The 22291-nt window shown below is 45.6% G+C and overlaps 1 protein-coding gene across 1 annotated transcript in view; it reads right to left on the bottom strand.

The window, feature by feature from the left end:
- Positions 1 to 22291, bottom strand: part of LOC115516101 — a 69269-nt gene that overhangs the window by 33975 nt on the left and 13003 nt on the right. The window contains exon 3 of the mRNA XM_030318529.1: positions 21397 to 21491. Coding sequence (XP_030174389.1) covers positions 21397 to 21491 — 95 coding nt within the window. The remainder of the gene's footprint in view (positions 1 to 21396; positions 21492 to 22291) is intronic.

Raw genomic sequence — 22291 nt, 5'->3', positions numbered from 1 at the left:
TTACAATGAGATCTCACCCCACACCTGTCAGAATGGCTAAAATAAAAAACACAAGAAACAAGTGTTGGTGAGGATGTGGAAAAAGGGGAATCCTCAGCCACTGTGGTTCCTCAAAAAGTTAGAGATAGAACTACTCTACTATCCAGTAATCACACTACTGAGTATGTACCCCCAAAACACAAAAACACTAATTCAAAGGGACACATGCACCCCTATGTTTACAGGAGCATTATTTACAATAGCCAAATTATGGAAGCAGCCCAAGTGTCCACCAATAGATGAATGGGTAAAGATATGGTGCATATATATGTATATGTATGTATGTATATGTATATGTATGTATGTATGTATATATATGCATATATGCATATATGTATATACATATGTATACATATACGTGTGTGTATATACGTATACATATGTATATATATGTATATTATCCAGCCATACAAAAGAATGAAATCTGCCATTTGTGATGTCATGGATGGAGCCAAACAGTATCGTGCTAAGCAAAATAAGTCAGAGAAAGACAAAAAACATGATTTCACTCATATGTGGAATTTAAGAAACAATACAAACAAGCAAAGGGAACAAAAAAAGAGCAAGAGAGACAAACCAAGAAACAGACTCTTAACTCTAAAGAACAAAATAGTGGTTAACAGAGGGGAGGTGGGTGGGGGGATGGGTGAAATGGGTGATGGGGATTAAGGAGGGAACTCACTGTGATGAGGACTAGCGGAGTGATACACAAAAGTGTTGAATCACTATATTGTACACCTGAAACTAATATAATACCGTATGTTAAACATACTGGAATTAAATTTAAAAAATACAATTAAAAAATTGAAAATAAAATGATGCCTTTTTTCAATCCTTGTTTGCCCATCAGTGTAAACGGAATCTCCCTCTGTAGATGTGCTCTGCTCAGAGCTTGTAGATGGCCTCTACAAGGCCAAATGCGGTATGAATCTATCACACACAAATCTATATAGCTTTAAGCTTCACGCTGAGGGTACCCACACCCTGGAAGAGGGACATCCCAGAAACCGGTCATTACACATGTCCATCCCTGTGGCTGGCCTTAAATTAAGCGTACAGTGTTACATCTAAATTCCTCAGCCTCCAGGTCACGGCCCACTATACCTGTTCACACCCCGCTGCCATCTTTCCATTGGCTTACTTAATACTGTGGCTCAGGTGTGATGCAACTGGCTTGACCAGCTGGCTTTGCTTAAGTCAGTGGGTCTCAAAGTGTGGCTTCTAGACCAGCAGCATCCACATCACCTGGCACTTGCTAGAAATGCAAAGTCTCAGGCCCTGCCCCAGACCTGCTCAATCAGAGTCTTTGGGGTGGGGTCCAGCCACCTGGGATTTCACAAGGCCTCCAGGCAATTCTGACTCGCACTGAGGCTCAAGAACTACCTGGCTATGGGACTCCCTGAGCCTGGGCTGCCCTTCCCAGGCCTCTTCTGCCTCTTGTCATCTCAACCCACTTTTAAAGTTCAGCACAATACTATCCCTTTCAGGAAGCCCTCCTAGTCCCCCAGCACCTGTGAGTGTCTCTTCCCAGAACACACAGCTCCTCTGCCATTCCCCTCCTCATTCTCATGAAAGGGCTTCAGTTTTGCTCCTCTTTACAGCAGGCGTTTTCTGCCTCATTTTACAGCAAATTGTGAGCATTTGTTAACTGCCTCCCAGATGGATTCCACTCTCATGCATACACAAACATTACTCTGAAGGCACCTTTAGGAGTAAGGGCCTTACTTCACTCACCTTGTCAACAAACATCACATGAGAGCCGGCTATATGTGACAAGAACTGTGCCAGGCACTGGGGTTTCAGAGATGAAAAGTGTGGTCCTATCCTTCAGGAGGACCAAATCATATAATACACCCTTTTCTGATGTCTGGCTGATTTCGTTCAACATGCCTGTGAGATTCATCTATGTTGTTCTGTTTCATCATTGTTCTTTTTTTAGATTGCTCTGATGTGTTTCATTGTATGGATATGACAAAATTTATTTCTCCATTCCATGACTGATGAAGATTTGCGCTGTTTCCACTTTGGGACTTCTGTGAATAAAAATACTACAGACACTGGTGGACACATGCATTCACTCCTCTTGAGTGTATACGCGAAGCAAAATCGATAGTTTATGAAATGGGTATAATCCCAGCTTTCGTAGGTACTGCTACACATTTTACCACATGATATTTCTGCCAGGAGTATATGAGGGTCTGCCAATATTTGGTATTATCAATCTTAAGTCTCAGTCCTTTGGGTCGGTATATAGCATATCTTATAAATTTTAATTTGCTTATTGACTATATACATATGCAGTTTTAAGATGTTGCTGATCCAGACTTTTGCCTATTTTGTCTTTTTCTGATTGACTTGCTGGAATTATTTTTACATTCTAAATATAAGTCCTCTGTCAGGTACATTACTGAAAATATCTGTGACACGCCTTTTCACTCTTTCACTGGTAATTTTTGATGAACAAAAGTTCATGAAAGGTCAATTTATCATACACTTCATCTATGACTAGCACTTCGTGTATCCTGTTTAAGAAATCTTTATTTTAATATCAAGAAATCCAGTGGACACAGAAATAATACCAACAATCACTAATACTAGAAAACACAAAGAAGTAATGGAGAAAGTCGGACTGTGAGTGTGGGAAAAACTGGTTCTGATCATGAGGGTATGCCTGCTTGAGTGTGACGTGCAAAGCCTGGGATTTGTTCTGGGACGGGATGGAGGTGAGAGGTGAGTCTCTGATCAGTTTAACAAACATGTGCTGGTGTCCAGTTTGGATGGGGTGCCATGCCAGGTGTTGCAGATGGCTCTGTGGGGCAGGGGGAACCTGGCTGACTGGCTCAAGAGAAGGACCACCTAATTTCATGTGTGTTAAACTGGACCCAATCCCCCAGTGCCTGCAGACTTCCCTTAATCCAGGCCCTGCTCCTCCTCCTCTGTGCCAGAGCTTGCAAAGACAGAAGTGTTGACACTTGTCCAGCTGGCTCAAGAAGGGGAAATTCTGCCTCCTTGAGTCACCACAGCATAAGGAGCTTCACATAACAAGCACGGGACTACAAATGATCACTATGCTTGTTTCGCTCTGCTGCATCACTTCCAAAATCCCCTGTGATGCTTTCGAATGAAGTCTGGATCCAAAAACTTTCCCCATGTTTCCCCTAGTTTGAACAGAACAATACCCAGGGAATCACAAGCTGATTTGTAAAACTGACTTCCCCAAAGAAAATAAAACAGATCTCAGAGTCAAGGTTATAATATATAGTCTGGAGTGATCAAGCCCCCACTTCTGCTGGGGGGTGGCAGTAGAAGGTTAGTGTGGCCCCTGTCACCTTGTCAAGAGGACCCCAGCTCAACAGATGGACACAAGCCACCTTCTGTGACCTCTAGGAGAAAGCCAGCTCTAGAGTCCCTGGGATGGTTTTCTCCCCATCCAGCTCAATGGAGATATACTGCACACGGCCTTGGGAGCTGACAGAAGTGGTGCACAAGTCCCCAACACCACTGCTGACAGAAGCATACCTTCTCTCTAGGGCAGGGCAGGGACCACAGCTGGGTGACAGACATTCATTTCTAACTTGTCCACGTTACTAGCCTTGGGGAAAACCACAAGTGATCTCTAGCAGCACCCAGGTTCCTTGTTTGCACCTGTTCCCCACCCCTCCCCACCACCTCTTCCCATGTACCACCCTCTCACAAAACTCAGAACTCCAGAGCAGGGTCAATCAAGGGGTCCTTGAGATCCCCAAATGGTATGTAAAATTCTGAATGTTTGTACATCTATTTCCTTGAATTCTGGAAGGGCTGTGAGACCTCAAAAAGACTAAGAACCACTGGACCAGGACCTCTTTAAATAGAAAGCATCGGTTTAATAAAGCTAATTTGCATTAATGAGTTACGCATCTTTAGCTAACTACACTTCCAAAATAACATCTTGGGAAGAAGAATACTTAAGTGAAAATATATTTCTAATGGCAAACTTGAGGTATAGTTAAAATTTGAGTGGGGGGAGGATGACAATGAAGCACGAGGACCTTCTTGCTTCCTTTAAGCCACTCCCACTGGTGCATACAACCAGTTTTTCTAGATACTTTTTTCTAGATACCAGTAGTCTAGATACTTTTCAGAGGCTACTGGAGTGAAGACAGGAGTTAGTGACTAGGATGTGTCCAAAGACACAAGCATTTCTCAGATGAAACCCAGCCCCTCAGATCTGAGAAACCCTTGAGGCCACTGAGGTTCCTAAGACCTTAACAAAGAAGAGAAGATTCCCACCATGACTTAGGGGCCCAGGAACCCTGTTTCTATCATCATACCAGATCTCAAGTGGGCAGAGTGGCCTGGAGCACATGTGCCCTCCTAAAAAGGCCATGTCCCCAGAAGCCCTATGTCTGCTGCATCCTGGGTCCTCACTCTCCGCTGGTGACAAGACAGAGCTGTCCTTATGAGGAACAATCTGAAGATCCGGCTCTTGCTCCTCTGGTCTCTCAATGAGCTTCCTGACGTAGCCAAGGCCCTGCCCCCACTATAGTCAGGAGGAAGTGATTCTGTAAGGTCTCCCAGGGACTCCCGGGGCTGGCTCAGACATCAGACTGTTAAATAAGTGGGATTTTTTTCAGTGTTTTCAGAAACTGTTGTTTAAAAAAATATATAACCATCCAAACCGTTTACGTAACCCTTGGGAAGTCTCCACAGATACGGCTCCTTCTTTGTAACTGTGGCCAGGACTTAAAAAATAAAGTAGAGGGGCTGTCAAAATCAGAGAGGCTGTCATGTTCTAGCTCTGTGCTTTTGTAACCTAGTTCAATATTTTACTCTACTTTGAGAAGTTTCTTTTCACGCACTTTCCCCCTTTTCTGTTTTGCTTTCCCTTCATTGTTGGCTGCTATGCCCCGAACACCCCTGACAGTTACAGGGAACATCACAACCATTACCCTGGAGACCAGAATCTGCCCAGAACTCAGGTTTGTAGGGATGTTTAGAATGACTATGCTGGAATTCATTTAAAAGCCTAGCAATATTCTATTCTCATAGATATTCCAGGCCTACATGCCTACATATTCAGGCTCTACATGGCTCCCTTCTCCCCTCCACACAGTTGCAGGGTGTGCTCTGTCTCTGGGTTGTCCTCTTGGAGGTGAGCGTCAGACCACTTGGTCCAACTCTCAGAGGTTCAGCTCTCTAGATTTGTGCCAGCAGAATCTCTATGGTCCCTAAACCACAAATTCTGAATTATGATTCTAAGGGGGATGCAAAGCTGCTGGATGACAATCACAGTGTGAAGGTGATGGTCTGGGCTTCCTTCTGGAATCACCCTGGTGTCTACATTACTCAGGGCCAATCATCCAACTAGAATCTGACTTTTGTAGGAAAACATGCCCCCCCCCTTTTTTTTAAAAAAAAAAAAAAAGGCTATTCTTCTTTGGTTTAAAGCAGTGGTTTGGATCATAAACTTCACTGGTAAAAAAAGAATTTGATGAGAATTATGTGCCCACCAAATGCACAATTTGATACCACTTAGGAGAGAGGGTGGGTCCAACCCCAGAAGATAAGCCTGTGAACCCAGAGATAAGGACTTTGACCTTACAACTGGCCTCCTCACACTACAAAGCTCTAAGAATTCCCAACCACTGCCAAATCATCACCAACAGCCAAGGCCTCAGCCTAGAACCCTCCTTGCTGATACCTGCACTGAACACAGTAATAGAGAAGACAGAGGCGCATGGCCCTCGCCCTGATAAGAAAACTGTAGAGGGTGTCCCGAGGAGAAGCCCAGGGAAGAGTGGAGGGTGTGGCCACCCCAGCCACAGCCTCCTTCAGATAAGGGACAGTGGCCAAGGGACATCTAAAGTGTGTAGAGAGTCTGGGCCAGCAGTTCTTCCTCTGTTCTCTCCACCCACTCTCATCCCTGCCAAGCTCTGATGTTAGCCCAACTATGCCCACCCCAGAGATCCTCAGCCATTTCCCACAGCTCCCCTCCCAGAGGAGTTCTTTAATTTCTTCTTACACCCATAAGGAGAACGAGCGATGAAGAAATGCAAAATCCCAACTCCTAAAAATGTGGTTTAAAAAGGGAAGCCCCCCAAAAGTTCCCATCTGTCGACCGAGGCAATAAAATGATGACTTAAAAAATTTGGGGTCTTTCCAAGTCATGGAGGAATATATGAACAGAGGAAGATGTGCTCTAGTTTTGAAACTCTGGCTTGGTGCCACACTTAGGTGATACCCAATGACAGTAAACACCCTCTCCCCAAAACCCTCTGCCCACCTCACCCTGCCCATATGAAGCCCAGACAATTCAACATTTATTGACCACGGACTGTGTGCTTCCAACCCTTCCAGGCGGTGGAGTCCACAGCGTCGAGGTGCTTTGAGGGACAGGTCAATATTTCAGTCAATATTTGCTGTGTACCTACACTGTGGTGGGTTTTGAGGTTTGAGGGGCAAGATTTTGAGAAAAGCGTGGCTAAGAATACGCCAGCTTGGGAAGTATTGACCTACAAATAGCACCACAGGTGCAAGGAACAATTGAGTCTGCATGGGGCGATCAAGGAAGGTGACCGAGAGGGGTAACATTTAAGCTGGGCTTTGAAAACACATTTTGAGAGGTATAACTGGGGAGAAGTGGCATTCCAGGCAGAAAGAACAAGGTGAACAAAGGTCAGGGTTGGGGTGGGGAGTGGGAGGGTTATGGACAGCTGGTTGTGTGGTGTGTGGCAGGTAGTCAGGACAGTGGTGCCAGAGCAGGGGGTCTGGGGAGCAGGAAATAAAAGGCAGGCTGCAGTTCCTGGAGGGCATGGACAGAGTGGCAGCTTGCAACTTCAGGATCTGCCAAACCATTCGGGTCAAGGTCACATTTTCTCCTGGGAACCTCCCAGCCAATGGCAGATTAAGGCAGGGATGCTAGGACCTATTTCTACCCAGAGTGTGACTCACCTCATGGGCAATCATCTCTGCATTGGAACCATTCCCTGGGCTGGCTGAGACCTTCTCCACGCTGCAACACGGTTGGAAGATCTTCCCACCCACTTCTTCCTCAGGACTGAGACCCCTACCATAGTCAGACTGCCTCCTCCTGCCCCCTTCCCTTTCTCTTTCACAGATGTTACCTACATAAGTCTCTTGCACTCCACGTGCCATCTGGGTGCGTGCCTCCCAGAGGGGACCCAAACAGACTGGAGAGGTCCCTGGATGGATGCTCAGTGTCTGGGCTCTGTCCTGTTGGCAGTGAGAAGCCATCGAGGCCTCCTCAACAGGGAGAGGTGCGATCACATCTGAATTTTGTGAAAGTAACCCAGCAGCAGAGTGAGGAACGAACCAGTGGGGAGGAGCGAGATGGTGAAATGACCGTTTAAAAGGACACGGCAGGGGCGCCTGGGTGGCTCAGTAGGTTAAGTGTCCGACTTCAGCTCAGGTCATGATTTTACGGTCCGTGAGTTCGAGCCTCGCGTCGGGCTCTGGGCTGATGGCTCAGAGCCTAGAGCATGCTTCCGATTCTGTGTCTCCCTTTCTCTCTGCCCCTCCCCCGTCCATGCTCTGTCTCTCTCTGTCTCCAAAATAAATAAACGTTAAAAAAAAAATTAAAAAATAAATAAATAAAAGGACAAGGCACTTATTAGTAAGAGGTTTTGGCAGCATGCACAATTTACTATGTAGGTACCCGTTTACTCAACAACCTCAATTTTAGAAGTCCTATAGGAACACTGGCACAAATGCGTAAAAATATAAAGACGAGGATGTTTATAGTAGCCTCGCATATCAGTCACATGACAGTGGAAAACTCCACATTCATCTGCAGGAGGGAAGATGAAAAAATGGTGCATTCATGCAGTGAGATAATACCATGCAGCCTTTGAAACATAGGTGGTATAGGTCTCTTTGTACCATCTCAGAAAGACATACATAGTATATCGCTATTTTAAAAAGCTAGTTGCTGAACACATATACAGCACAATCTAACATTCATGAACAAAACTGTGCCTATGTGTATCTTTTACGTTTGTTTGTATAAATAAGTCTGGAAGGAGCTACTTCAACTATTGATAGAGGTTACTTCTTGAGGTGGTAGAGATTTCATTTTTTATTATGTATTTTTTTTAATTGAAGTAGAGTTGACAAACAATATTACATTAGTTTCAAGCGTACAACAGTCATTCAAAAAATCTATACGTAATACTATGCTCACCACAAGTGTAGCTACCATCTGTCATCATACAAGGCTATATTTTGTGTTTTATAAAGCAGTATTCATACAGAACTTCTGGCTTTTATTTTTATTTTGTTTGGGACTTTTTTGCATTTTCTAATGTTTTAGGTGATGAATATGTTTCATTTCTCTCATCAGAAAACAAAATTTTAATTAAAAAAACTCCATGTCCACTTAGAAAAAGATATAAAAATTCTTCATATTACCTTTCCAGAGAAAAAATAATTAAAAAAAAAATGGGACAGTTAGGAAATCTGTCAATGGCCTGGTCTAGGTAAATAGGAATTTGAGGTGAGCTGGAATAGCGCTGAACACAGGGTGGTGAAGACAGGAGTCCCAGAAGAAGCCAAGAGTGCTATCCTGGGTAGTGGGTGGAGAAATCAAAGAGGGGGGAGTGGGGGAAGGTGCAGGGGAAGTATGTGTGCTGAGTGTGCTGGCCTTCAGGAGGCTCAGGCCAGGACAGCTGGTGTACGTGAGAGGTGATATTGGCTCCTGTCCCACACCTCAGGAGGCCAGTTGGGGATCAAAATTGATGACCTACAGGAGATTCAAAACTCACCAACAACACTCACCAATGGACAAAAATGCTAAATATAAACAGTGAACCATTAGGAAAAAAATCTAGAAAGATATTGGTGGATATTTATCTCATCTGAATGGAGAAGGACTTCAAATACACAAGCAAATAGCATTTTAAAACTCTAGAAATTTTAACATTAAAAAAAAACCCAACTCCTCTGCTTTAAAACAAAACTCATAAACAAAATCAAAAGGCAAGCAAAAATGGGGAGAATAATCACATTTACAGAGAAAATATTCTTCCTATGTAAAGAACACAGATAAGTAATGAAAAAACATGGTCCAGAATTAAAAAACAAAAAACAAAAAACACAGAGCACTTTGTGTTAGTTAGAATTTGGTGCAGTTACATATAACAGAAAACAACACTGGCTTAAACAAGATGGAGGTGATTTCTTTCTCATGTTAAAAAAAAAAAAAAAAAAAGCCCAGAGGTGTCAGTCCAGGGCCAGCATGGTGGTTCTAAGAGTCATTAGGAACCTATACTTTTTCTAGCTCATTCTACCCCAACCCTAGGGCACAGCTCTCATGGCCAATGTTGGTTGCTTGAACTCTAGTTACAGTGCTCTCATTTAAAAAAGTAGGCTGGGGAGGGGCGCCTGGGTGACTCAGTTAAGCATCCGACTTCAGCTCAGGTCATGATCTTGTGATTTGTGGGTTCAAGCCCTGCATCAGGCTCTGTGCTGACAGCTTGAAGCCTGGAGCCTGCTTTGGATTCTGTGTCTCCCTCTGCCCCTCCCCCTCTCCCTCCTCCTCCTCCTCCTCCTCCTCCTCCTCCTCCTTCTTCTTCTTCTCTCTCTCTCTCTCTCAAATAAATAAAACAAAAATAAAGTAGGTTGGAGAAAGGGAGAATGAGTAGAAGGGCACATGCCTCTCCTTTTCAGGCAACTTCTTGGAAGTACCTCATGATACTCTCACTTACATCTCATTAGCCACAACCCAGTAACATGGCCATACCTAGCTGCAAGGAAGTCTAGGAAACATAATCATTTGGTTGGCCAGCAAAGGGCTCAGCTAACATCTGGGTTTGTTACTAAGAAAGGGGACGATGGATACTGGGAAGCAACTAGCAAGTTCTTGCATACATGTGAACGGAATTATCAAAATTAATACAAATGTAAAAGATTTTTAAAGGGTCAACCTTACTAATAATCAAATAAAATGTAAAGCAGCCCTGTTATGGTTTCCTCCAGCTATGATCTTGAAGGACTGGCCAGACAGGCAGGAGATGATGTCCTAATAACAACCTCCATATAGCTGTCCATGGAGAGAGTCCCAGGGTAAAGGCCCTTCCACCCGCTGAATGGCTCCTGGCGCTTCTCCCCAGGGTCTTCCTCCAACCTAAGTGATGTCAGATTCTGTAAATGCTAGGGAATGGACAAAATTCTTCACCCAGGGATTCTCTAACTAAACTATGGCTACAGTTAAATTTTAGGTGTTTTTGAAAGTTCCTTAAAAAGTAATATCCTCATGCAAACTGAATCAGCAGTTTCAGAACTAAAAAAACCTCTGCCCTGTGCTTGGGGTGTTACAAACTAAGCATGAAAACTGACCACTGAAATAAAAACCAATGTCAGGCAGAATTAGGCAACCCCAAGTTAAGTCTTTTCGCAAATTCAGAAACTCTACTTCACCTCCGAAGGATCGTAATGTCAATGCTGCCATCCCTCAGAACACACAGAAGATATGGCAAGTGTGGAGTTTGAAAGCTTGTCAAGTTCTGAGGCCTATTTTTAATAGTTACTATGCCTTTCTCCATTGCAGACTGTCTCCAGGACCTTCTCATTATTTACTAGAAAGCCTGTCTTTAGCACCCATTTCTAATTTTTGCTCTTCTTAAATGGTTGTGGATAGGGAAACAAAAGTAGTAACAGATATCTAGTGGAATCTGGGGAGATAGGTGGTCTTCTCTGCATGGGGAACAGTGGGATGTAATGACTAAACATACACATGCTTAGCCACAAGTATCAGGAACACTTGGATTTGAGTCTTAGTTCTACCCTCTGCCCCATAGGCCCTTGGACAAGTTATTAAACTTCTCTGAGCCTCACGTTCCCTGTCTTACAATGGGGTGAATACAGTGCTTACCTCCTAGAGTTTATCATACTGTCAGGGTCCTGCAGGAAACAGATGGCATTCTCAAACTGGAAGGGTTTAAGGAAACCAACAAGGAAGAGAGGGGTACTTTAGGGTTAGCAACAGTGGGGAGCTGTTACCACCTCCAGCCTGAAGGTGTGAAGGATGAGGGCAGGGAGCCCAGAGAAGGTGGCTGTCAGGATGGGTGAGTTAGGCTGTAATGACCTGGGGTGGAGCCAGGGGAATAAATTCTTTACCTAATTTTCCTGTGTCCACTGATCTCCACTGGCCAAAGTCCGAAGCCAGAGACAAGGTACGTGATGACGTACTGCATACAGGTCAGCCTCCTGGGGCACAAAGGAGGTGGAGGGGGTGGGGAACAGATGTGATGGGGTGCGTGGAAGAGCATTTGGGAAGGTTAAACAAAAACAGAATGTGATGAGCTTAGCACAGTGCTTGAACATAGTAAGTCCACAAATCCTCAATAAATATTGATTAATTTTAGACTTTGGTCTCTCTCCCTCTCACTCTCTTTCTGGCTACCTTTTTTATTTACTGCTTACTTCCTGGTTTTCAACAGGTTGAGATGAGTTCCAAGTAATCAAGTGCGGTTATCTATATTGGAGGGTTTTGAGAGAGTAATGAGTGTGTAAAAAAGATTACCAGGGACTCTGGGGGCTGGAAATGAGAGAGGGAAACAAAAGAAGGGGAGAAGGTAAGAGGCAAGGAGGAGAGAAAGCGTATGTTCCCTATCAGGCTGGAATAAACACAGCATTATTTTACTTTATGATCATACTATGCATTTATTGGGATGTGATAACAGTCTTGGCAATTTTACAGCCTATTGAGACTCACCAGAGAGCCTAGTGAGACTTGCAAAGAAGGTCTTCCTGCCCTAAACACAAACTTTTGTTCCTACTTCTAGATTAATAGATTTTATCTCAGGGCTCCCTTCCCTCTAAAAAACCAGCAGTCAGATGTGTTCACGTGGAGGGTTCAGGTGACTCTCTATTCTGATTTGGGAAATGGCTGCTCCGAGTGAGTTGGTCCTCCCATGGGATGGCTCCCAGTGGGAAGGGAGGCCCGAGATTGGTCTGAGCTCGTGAACCTCAGCAGTCCTTTTCTCAAGCCTTTGCCCAGCACTCATTTGGCCCCCTGGGAACCTCTTAACTCCACAAGCCACTCTCAGATGTCTGGTGCAGGCTCTGGAGCATATTCTTCTCACATCTGCCTCCCCTCCCCTCCGAACCTTCGCACAGGTCGCTGTGCCTGGAACACACACGTTCTCTTCTTTGCCTGGCTAACCTCATCCCCTCCACGACCCCTCAGGTGTCATCTCACCCAGGGAGCCTCACAGACAGTGTCTCCTCCCCTCAAGGCCCACAGGGATTGGGAAGCCCCTCCTTGGTTCTCTCCTCCACAGCACTTCCCACACAGCCTTGGTTTCTGGCCTAACTCTCACAACAGATTCAACACCCTTGAGAAGGGACGCTGGCAGGTCCATTTTACTTTCACCATGTCCAGTAGAGTGCATGGCACACAGAGGACACTCAGTAAAGGTTTCCTGAATGGATGTTTAGGGCATGATTCAGAAAATAAGAAATGTTACAAATCCCAAAGCATCAAGTTAACTAAGCTGTGTGTTCTAGAACATCCTTCCTCTCCTATTGGCACCCTGGCTCTCCTGCCCCAACAGCTATCAGGACAGGTAACCTTGTGACTATTCACCTCCTCCAAACTCCCTCTTCTTTTTCAGGTATTCTCTTGAACACCACTTCCTCAGAGGCCATCCCTGACCACCCAGTGCAACATAGCTACTTGGTCACTTGGTTACATATTAGTGTACTTTAATTTGCTACACACCACTTAATCCTACTGTTAACATTTTATTTATGTGTTTAATTACCTCCTATCTTCACCACTAGAGTAAGCAAGCTCCGTTTGATCAGGGATAGGTGTTCACGGTTTTAAGCCCAGCATCTAGCACAGTGTGTGCCACACAGTGAAGTGTTCATTACATATTTGTTAAGTGAATGCATGCTACTGTTACTGTGTTCTGATTTAATTCTACGTGTGTCTTCTATCTTTGCTGTTGGATCAGATACTCCAGAGAAACTTAGAAGGGCCTCTTTTATGGTATTGGAAGTGGGGAGGGGAGCTCAGGTCTCTTCCCAGGCCAAGATGGGGTATGCTGCCTGCCTAGAGCTTCCACGTGGCCAGATGCTGAGGATTCTCAGCCCAGTGTCTGCAGGTCCCAGATGCTGGAAATGCTCCTCTGGCTTTCTGTGAGAGCAGCTCCAGCTGCCCACGGCCCAGACGTACAGAGGAATGCGTCCAAGGCTCCTAGCTGGCTTGGCAGCTGGGTAGCAGGAAGCAGGCACAATGGCCACAGCACTGTGGATAGATGTCTTCCCTTCCCCATATGGCCACCCCCAGAGTGCACATCACTGTGTGGCTAGCTGCAGAAACCGGCCCTGCTTCATGGTGGCTGGGCAGTGTGGCTCTCTGGCTCTGCTGGGAAAGGGCTCTCTGGCCCTTTGAGAAGCTGGGGCCCTGCGCCCGTCCCTCCTATTCCTGCAGAAATTGCTCTGCCAGCTCAGTGGTGGGCCAGGCTTGGAGTCTCTCACCTGCCCCTGGGCCTTCCTTGAAGCCCTCTGGTTTACTGGAAATCATAAACTGTTAGAGACAGCCTTTATCACACCCTGAACAGTGCACTCTTAATATTTAACGCCAGAGGCTGAAACAACCAGGGACGCTGGCCTCCTGGTTACTCCCAGTGACTGATATTTGCACCTGGTAATTGAGGTCAGATTTGCTTCTCTTAAGTCACATGATTTGCCTCAAGGCAGGAAGGTGTCGGGGGGCCACTTGTTGCAAAGGGCCCAGGAGGTGATTATAGAAGCTGCAAAGGTTGTGCTTCTCAGGGAGCCAGACCTGGGAGCATGGAGCTGAGCTGGCAGCTGGTATATGACCCATGTGGGGCCTGAACCCCAACATTTCACTGAGAGCAAGCTTAGGATACCTTCTTCCCTCTAAAACACCTGCTGAATGGAGCCACTTTAAATCCTTCCTGGAATTGGGTGGGGCATTAATTAATTAACTAAAAAACTAATTAGATAGGTTGAATAGACCACCTGGAAGATTCTGGTCACTTAAGGGTCTCCAAATCACAGTATAGGCCCCACCCTATCCAGACACCTAATCTTGCTCCAGGTTTTGCTTGACCTCAGGTATTTATCTCCTGGTTGTCATGGAAGCTGCTCAGATAAACAGAAACATAGCCAACCCGGCCCCTCTATCAGCCTTGGATCCTTCTGAGAGCAGTGGAGCTCCCTGGTGGCCACTGGTGGCCCTGCCCGCTGGGCTGGAAGCAGCACTACACCAACTCACACGTGAGGTCTCTTTCACACAGTCTCCTGAGGCACACAGTGGATGCTCAATAAGTGCTCATTGCATGAAGGCACACCCGGGGGGTGTATGTTAGTTCTCAGGCCTCAAGGTCCCTAAAAAACCCCTCAGTGGCTGCTGTGGTCGGAGCTGATCCACCCACCCCAGTCACGTCAGGGACCGCAGGCCAGGCTGGATACAGCCACTCAGCTCCTCAAGCCATCCAGTTGGCCCACAGGCCACCTCTCTGCTCTCAGAGCCCAGTAGACACAAACCTGTGAGGAAGGAGCCAGCTGTGGTCTGGTGACTCAGTTGGAGGGAAGGCGGAGACGATGTCTGGTTACACCAGCACTGGATGCCACATACCACAGACACAGCAGCAGAAGGCCCCACCATCCACATACCAGTGGAACGTCACCCTTGCTGTCTGTGCCCAACCCAGGACTGAGCACACTCTCAAAGTGAGTCCCTAACTACTCCTGAGGATGTATGGATAGCCTGAAGGGGACACTGCAAGAGGACTGAGGACGAAGCCACTGTCCCTACAGACCCTAAAATGGCTTCCGGAACAGGATCTGCAGTGTCCTCAGAGAAGCTTCTAAGGTCAGGCAGATGTTCACCTCTGTGGCACACAGCTTCGTCCAGAGAGGGGGCTGGGGGACAGACCAGACTACGTGATCTCTCGAGGCCACCAAAGTCAACCACTGCCCTGTTAAGGGAGGCAGGCAGAGGCTGAGTGCAGGCTCTGGCGTTGGGCCTGGGAAGCTGGGGTCTGCTGTACAAAAGCAGTGTAGCCTTGGGCATCATTCAACCTCTGTCTCTTCATTTGGTTGTTACATGAATTAAAGAAGATAATATAAGTAAAACTTTATTAGAGTAAACCCTCAATATGTTTTAGCTATATAGTTATTTTTTTTCATTCAAAAACACCAAACTAAAAAGAGAAGAAACTGTGAAAGATGACATGGCATTACACAGCAGCAGGAACCGAATGATCCACCCCAGATAACAGAAATGACTGCACATAACAATACAGCAAAGAGAGGTTTAAGCTCCTCGGCTCATTTTAAGCTCCTGAGTCATGGCAGATGCACAGCCTCTGCGAGGCTGAGCCACACGTGAAAGCTGTTTCCACCCACGTATTAGTGGAGCCCAGTGATGTGCTTAATAACAATAAGAATGATAAAAATAGCCACAACAGGCCATGCACATGCACGTTTGCATATGTTACTTTATTTCATACTGCATATGTGTGAGGTAGGTATTCTCATTCCCATTTTACAGATATAGAAACTGAGACTAAAGGGGCTAAATAACTTTCCAAGCATGCCCCACTCATCCACCCCTGCACGCAGAGAAGCAGAGCTGGGATTCAAATCCAGGCCTGACTGTGGACTTCTCCACTGCACTATCCCACCTGAAGCAAAATTCCAAGTGCTATCCACTTCCTGGGAAAACCCATCTGGGCAGTTCTTAACTCTCCCTTAACAGCAGTAAGGGCACCCCACTGTGTACCTAAGACCAATGGGAACAGTCCTCTGACCACAGGGTGACCAGGGAAGCTGCAAGGGACATCTGCTGCCCCTGCCCCAATGGCAAATGTCAGGTTTCATTTTCCAAAGGGTTTTAAGGAGACTCCTCCCATACCCAGTTCCCAGGCTTAAGCCTGAGAGTACTCCTACAGCAGTAAGGGCCCAGCTCTGCTCAAGGATGGAGAATTCTAGAGCACCCAGCTGCCATCTGCATGCCTAGCCCAGCGCCCACCCCAGGCCAGGCTTGGTCCCTGTGAAGCCCCAGGGGGGTCCGCAGGATCTGGCCAGCACCAGGCAAGGGTGGAGCAGAGGAGTACTGGAATCACACCGCCCCCAGGCCCACTATGCCTCTCAGAAAACAAAGAAGGAGGCCCCCAATTCTCTGCTCCCACAGGTGCCCGGGATTGAGAATCTTGTGTGTTGAGGAAGCCTTGCCCTCCAATCCCCGATAAAAGCCAAAACCAGCTACCAGAGGATTAGCCTCAGACACAATTACCCATGTGTATTAACATTCTCTCTTGGAGACCAAAATGAATCCCAAGGCCAGAGCACTGGCCTGGGACCCCATAAGCCCTGGCTCCTACTTCCAGGTTTGCCTCTAACTCTCTACATGACCTTAAGCAAGTCACTTAACCTCCCAGGTCTAAGGCTTTCCTTCCTGTTAAATGGGGATAATTACAGACAGTCATCATTGTAACCATCATTCCCTGAGGTTTTTCTCTGAGCCAGGCCCTGTGCCAGGAGCATCGTCACCTCTATCCCCGGAGTGCCCTCTAAGGTAGGTACTGTTTTCATTCCCGTTTTCAGACAAGGAAATTTTGGAGGAACCAGGGTCCACTGTTAGTAAAGGTAGACGTGGGTCTCAGTATCATGTCTGTATATCTACTGTGACATAAAGAATTAATTCATAAAGATCAGGGACAGAAGTAAAAGTGTTTTGAAACAAAAAAAAAAGAGGAGGGGTGCACTGCATAATAGAAATACAAATTGCAACCCCCTGGACATGATTTAAGGGATATTCCTAATCCATTTAAGAACCTTCTGTGAGATCTGTCTACAGAATCAGAGACCTCTAAGATGAGGAAAACCCTCAATAACTCATTTTTTTCCTTTCTCTCTCCCGTTGGACAGGAATGCTCTGCCTACTCAAATTCCATAGGTGAGACCAGAAGGATCAAGCAAAGGCAACCCAGGGACTCAGGTTGTTTTGTGTGTTGCCTTAAGGCGGCTCAGGACATCTTAGGTACTTAACTATTTGTTGCATAGTCTGTGAAGGAGTGAGCAAAGGAATGAATGGAAAACTTCAGTACAGACGGAGTCCTCTTGTTCTCCTGCCTGCGCTAAAGGATCAGGGCAGTGACAAGAGTCGACTTGTGCTGTGGCTGCAGCTGTGCTGACACCCTGCCCAGATCACAATCAGCCCTGCGGCTCCCATTTTGGAGGAAAAGCTTGCCCAAGGACCTGTAGCTCCAAAACTCCTCAGGCACTCTCTGCAGCTCTTGGAACGTGCCTGGACTGTTGCTGTGCAGACTATGGAGGCCTGGCTGGGTGCCTGCCCCTGCTTTCCCAGGGCTTCATAAAGGCTGGGAAGTGACTTACCCCAAATCCCCCATCTCCCCCTTATCGGTTCAGCCCAGGGAGTGACGCTGACAAACAAATGCAGTCATGTATAGACTCCCAGGGTCACACAAGGGTGGAGCTGGCTGAAGCCTTGGTGATCTGAAGATTCAGGCCAGTGCACGCATATATATATCTACCCTGGGCTCTGGGGGATCCAACCTCCACTAGCCATGTGACCTTGGAGAATTATTTGAAAAGAAAATATTTGAAAAGCACTGGTTTCCTCAGGTGTAAAATGGAAATAAAAGTCTCTCCTTTAAACAGTAAGCTTGTGTTCCTGTTCAAAAGTCTTTACTTCCTATTCTTTTTTTTTTTAAATACTTTTTAAAGTAATCTCTATACCCAACATGGGGCTCAAACTCACAACTGCAAGATCAAGAGTTGCATGCTCCACTGACTCAGCCAAGCAGGCGCCCCCTTACTTCGTATTCTTTAGGGTTATTAAAGTCAAACTGCTTGGCTTGATAGTCAAATCCTACCATCACCCAAATCTTGTCAACTACCCTACTCATCATCACTCCTCCCAACTCCAGTTTGCTGTCATGTCTGTATGCCTACGACTATTACCCGCTTTCTTTCACCCATTTGAGTTTACTAAAGTCTCAGGGGCAGGCCTCACAAAGCCTTCCCTCACTTGGGCTTCTCTGGCCATTCACAATTGGGCACTCAGAGGTGTTAGTAATGTATGTCAACAGGTAGGAACAAAGCTTTGACTCTCAAACCAGAAGGTGGGATCCTTGAGGGCTACCATCTCTTATGATATCTCTCCTGTCATGCATTGAATGATACATAAAAATTCCTGTTGACTCACCCGAAGTCAGAATTCAGTTAAAACACCCCCAAAGTAAGGAAAATAGAGATAAAGAAAGAAATTGGAGGCAAACTCAAATCACTCCTATTTCTGCAGGTATGGTTGGTGTGAAAAGAAAAACAATGCTCTCTAATTTCAACCGAGACATGAGAAGTAGAGGAACTCCCTAAAAACAATGCATAGAATAAATCACAAGGACTGGCCTCACATAGAGATTTCAGGAAGGAAAACACAGTTAAACTGAAAACTGTTAAGTCCTGTTTAAAAAAACAAAACAAAACAAACATAATAACAAAAAACAGCCCGGAAATGTTTTTTAGTACTGCATCTATCAAAGTCCCTTAGGGGCTTGATTCGTCCTTTAGTACGTTCTTCCTAACACCTGCTTTTACTAAAAACCAACAGCTCAACACCAGAGCTTTGTGAGTCAGAAGCAGAGTGAAACTGGACACAGAGGTTCTCAGCTGTGAAGCACGTCACCCAGTTAACAAGCAATAACCATACTAAGTATTACCAGTCAGTGCCCTGCAGCCATGAGGGTGGGCCAGGGGAAGCTGGGCCGAAGGCAGATGGGTGTCACACATCACCCAGATTCTCCTCCCACCTCGTTCCTCTCTCTGGTCCCGGCTTCCACCTCAACCACCCAGCAGCCAAACACACCCAGAAAAAAATCCTTGTACCACCTTCCACCCAGACTAATTCCACAACATTTCAAGTGAGACCTCAGGACCAATACATATTTCTTTCCTAATTTTTTTAAAGTTTATTTATTTATTTTGAGGGGGGGAGGATGAGGAGGGACAGAGAGAGAGGGAGAGAGAGAATAGCAAGGAGGCTTCATACCATCAGTGCAGAGCCTGATGAGGGGCTTGAACCCATGAACCATGAGATCATGATCTGAGTTGACATAAAGAGTTGATACTTAACCAACTGAGCCACCCAGGTGCCCCAGCCTATTTTTTTTAAACAAAAATAGTAAAACATAGAACTCAGAAAACTCAAGTGATATGGAGAATTAGATCTAGACACCTTTTGATTTTAACCTTGTGTTATATAGTTAATCTCTCTGAATGGAAATCTACATCTACACAAAAAAATTGTCCCTTTAAGTTACAAACAACACTGACATAGTTCTATTCCTCTCTTAAATCTTTAAAAACTGGAATTGCTCATTACAACTTACAGTCATAAAACTTACAACTTACAATCATGGCCCCCACAAAAACCCACACTCCAAAATATTCATAGTGTTATAACAGCCAAAACTGAAATCAACCCAAATGTCCATCAAATGATGAATGAGAGCCCAAAGGCAGTATATCCACACAATGGAATATTACTTGGCAATGAAAAGGAATGGAGCACTGACACATGCTGTGACATGGTGCGAAGTGAAAGAAGCCAGATGCAGAAGATCACAGGTGGTGTGGCTCTATTTCTATAATGTCCAGTATAGGATGTCTAGAAACAAAGTAGATGAGTGGCTGCCAGTGGCGTGGGGAAATCGGGAGAGTGGAGGTAGGTGACAATTTAGGGGTACACTTTCTTTTGGGGTAATGAAAATGTTATAAAATTGACTCTGGTGATGGATGCATAACTGTGAATATATTAAAAGCCATTCAATCATATATTTTTTTTGTTTATTTTTGAGAGAGAGAGAGAGGGAGAACACATGAGTGGGGGAGGGTCAGAGAGAGAGGAAGACAGAGGATCCGAGGCAGGCTCTGTCCTGACAGCAAAGAGCCCAATGAGGGGCTTGAACTCATGAGATCATGACCTGAGCTGAAGTCAGATGCTTAACTGACGGAGCCACCCAGGCGCCCCTTAATCATACATTTTAAATGGATGAATTGTATGGTGTGAGAACTATAGCTCAGTAAAGCTGTTTAAAAAAAAAAAAAAAAGTACAAGGAAAAAATATCTCACACAGGCTAGTGACTGTTGCTTGTGAAAGTGATTGGTGTCAATCTACTGGTTTGAAACATCCACAGTGAATGTGTCCTCGAGGCTTTTTGTGCTGAGGGGCTAGAGAAGTGCCCCAAAGTAGCACTCAGGAAGATGCCCCTGAGACAAAGAACAGCTCTTCTTCCACTGGCCACAGTTTTAACTGCAGCATTTTAGAATGCTCCGATATCAGGAGGCACTTATGAGTGGTCTGGCTTATAACATAACTGACATGGGCGACACTTCAGCTGTGGGTTGTACCAGTCATCAGAGGTAAGCTGAGACAGGGTCACACTCAGGGCGCTCAGGGTCATCACTGTGTGCACCCTCAGATGGGTCACCAGACCTTCCGCACACAGAGGAAGACTCTTCCCACTTGTCTGATTTATGGAGGTTCCAGACCCGTCAAATGAACCATAAAGCTACCTTGCGCCAAGTACACAAGGATATGCATAAGGCAAATAGTAACAAAGGCAAATTTTGCTAGTGTGTCAATAGTTCAGGTTAAAAGAAATAAAGAAAAATAGGATTATGTGAAGTTAGGATGTAGATTTAAGAAAGTGAGGTTATTTAGGGACTCTAATTTTGTTTTCCATTACTTCTACTTTGTTCCTTTTTCTGGTCTACAAGCACAAATATGATTCATCCTCTACCCATAGGTGGCCAGCCTCATTTTCTGATAAGAGGCAAGAGTGACAGAGACTTTGGGCTGCACACCCTGGCTTGCCACATATCACCTCTGTACATAATTTAATCTCTGGGCCCTGGTTCTGCATTTGTAACAAAGGAATAATATTTGCTATTTGACCAGGTTTTTGTGGGGGCCAAATGAGATATAAACCGCATAGCAGTGCCTGACACACAGAGTCTTGGGGCAAAGCAGGCAGAGGGTAGGATGAAGGACAGGGATCATCAAGCTCCTTGCAAAGAAAGACCAGTGACACTGAAGGAAACTGTCACAGAATCCCTGTCACACACGGCCCTAAAGGGGTTGCGACTCAGGAAAGAACAGCATCAAACCAAGCAGGTGCTGAAAATCAGGAAGTCTCTCCTAGATCTCATCACAATGCCAAGAAGCAGCACAATGGCCTTAGCCTTCTGGACAGAAAGTACTCTTATTCCCAAATAGGAAACTTAGAATTATTACCTGTGGAGGGCGAATGGGGTCGAAACAGAACATCAACAATCCTCACACAACTGCTCACATTGCAGGTTGCAGAGGGGAGTCCATTTTCTTGTCTCCCTGCTGTCCCTCCTCAGGGCCGCTTGCGGTGCAGACAAGTCCAGGGCGTGCTGCCATCTGCAGGCAAAACAAGAAAAAGCACAAGTCATGAACCAAATCATCCACCTGAAGTGCCTACCAACTGCCCTCCCCCACTCCCACCCCTGGCCTGTCCACAGGCAGCTGCAACAGCTGGGTCCACCCAGGTGCAGGAGCCAGGAGAACCCACTCAGTTCAGTTTGTGATCCCACCACAGAGTCACGACATAGTAAGAACTGTAAATTGTAAACTATCAAGGACTCAAGCATTTCTTAATAGCAACAACAAGCAAACTTACACAGAGCTCACGAAGTACTGGACACTGCTCCAAATGATTTACATTTAGTAACTCATTTAATCCTCACAAAAATGTTTTAGGGGCGCCTGGGTGGCTCAGTCCGTTAAGTGTGTGACTCTTGATTTCGGTTCCAGTCATGATCTCACAGTTCGTGGGATCGAGCCCCAAGTCTGGCTCTGCACTGACAGCAGGGAACCTGCTCTCTCTCTCCCTTTCTCTGCCCCTCCCCTGCTCACACAAATGCTCACTCTCTCTCAGAATAAATAAACTTTTTAAAAAATTGAATATTTTAAAGGTCTCTGCTGCTTTGCCTGATTAGTAAGTTATCATATGAATAATTAAAATGAAGAACTTGATAATGGCCAATTTCAAAGAGGGGTCAGCTATGAAAACTTTGAGAGAGGATCTGAGCATCCTGCATATCATGCATCCCTCATTTATCAAGCACCTGTTATGGACCAGACACTGCTCTAGGACCTGGAATGAACCCAAAAGACAAAGTCCCTTCTAACGTGGGCTTCCATTCTGGTGGAGGGATGTG

Source organism: Lynx canadensis, chromosome A1 (assembly GCF_007474595.2).
Source record: "Lynx canadensis isolate LIC74 chromosome A1, mLynCan4.pri.v2, whole genome shotgun sequence".
NCBI classification, from domain to species: domain Eukaryota; kingdom Metazoa; phylum Chordata; class Mammalia; order Carnivora; family Felidae; genus Lynx; species Lynx canadensis.
The sequence above is the reverse complement of the archived record's forward strand: the minus strand, read 5'-3'. Positions and strand labels throughout refer to the sequence as shown.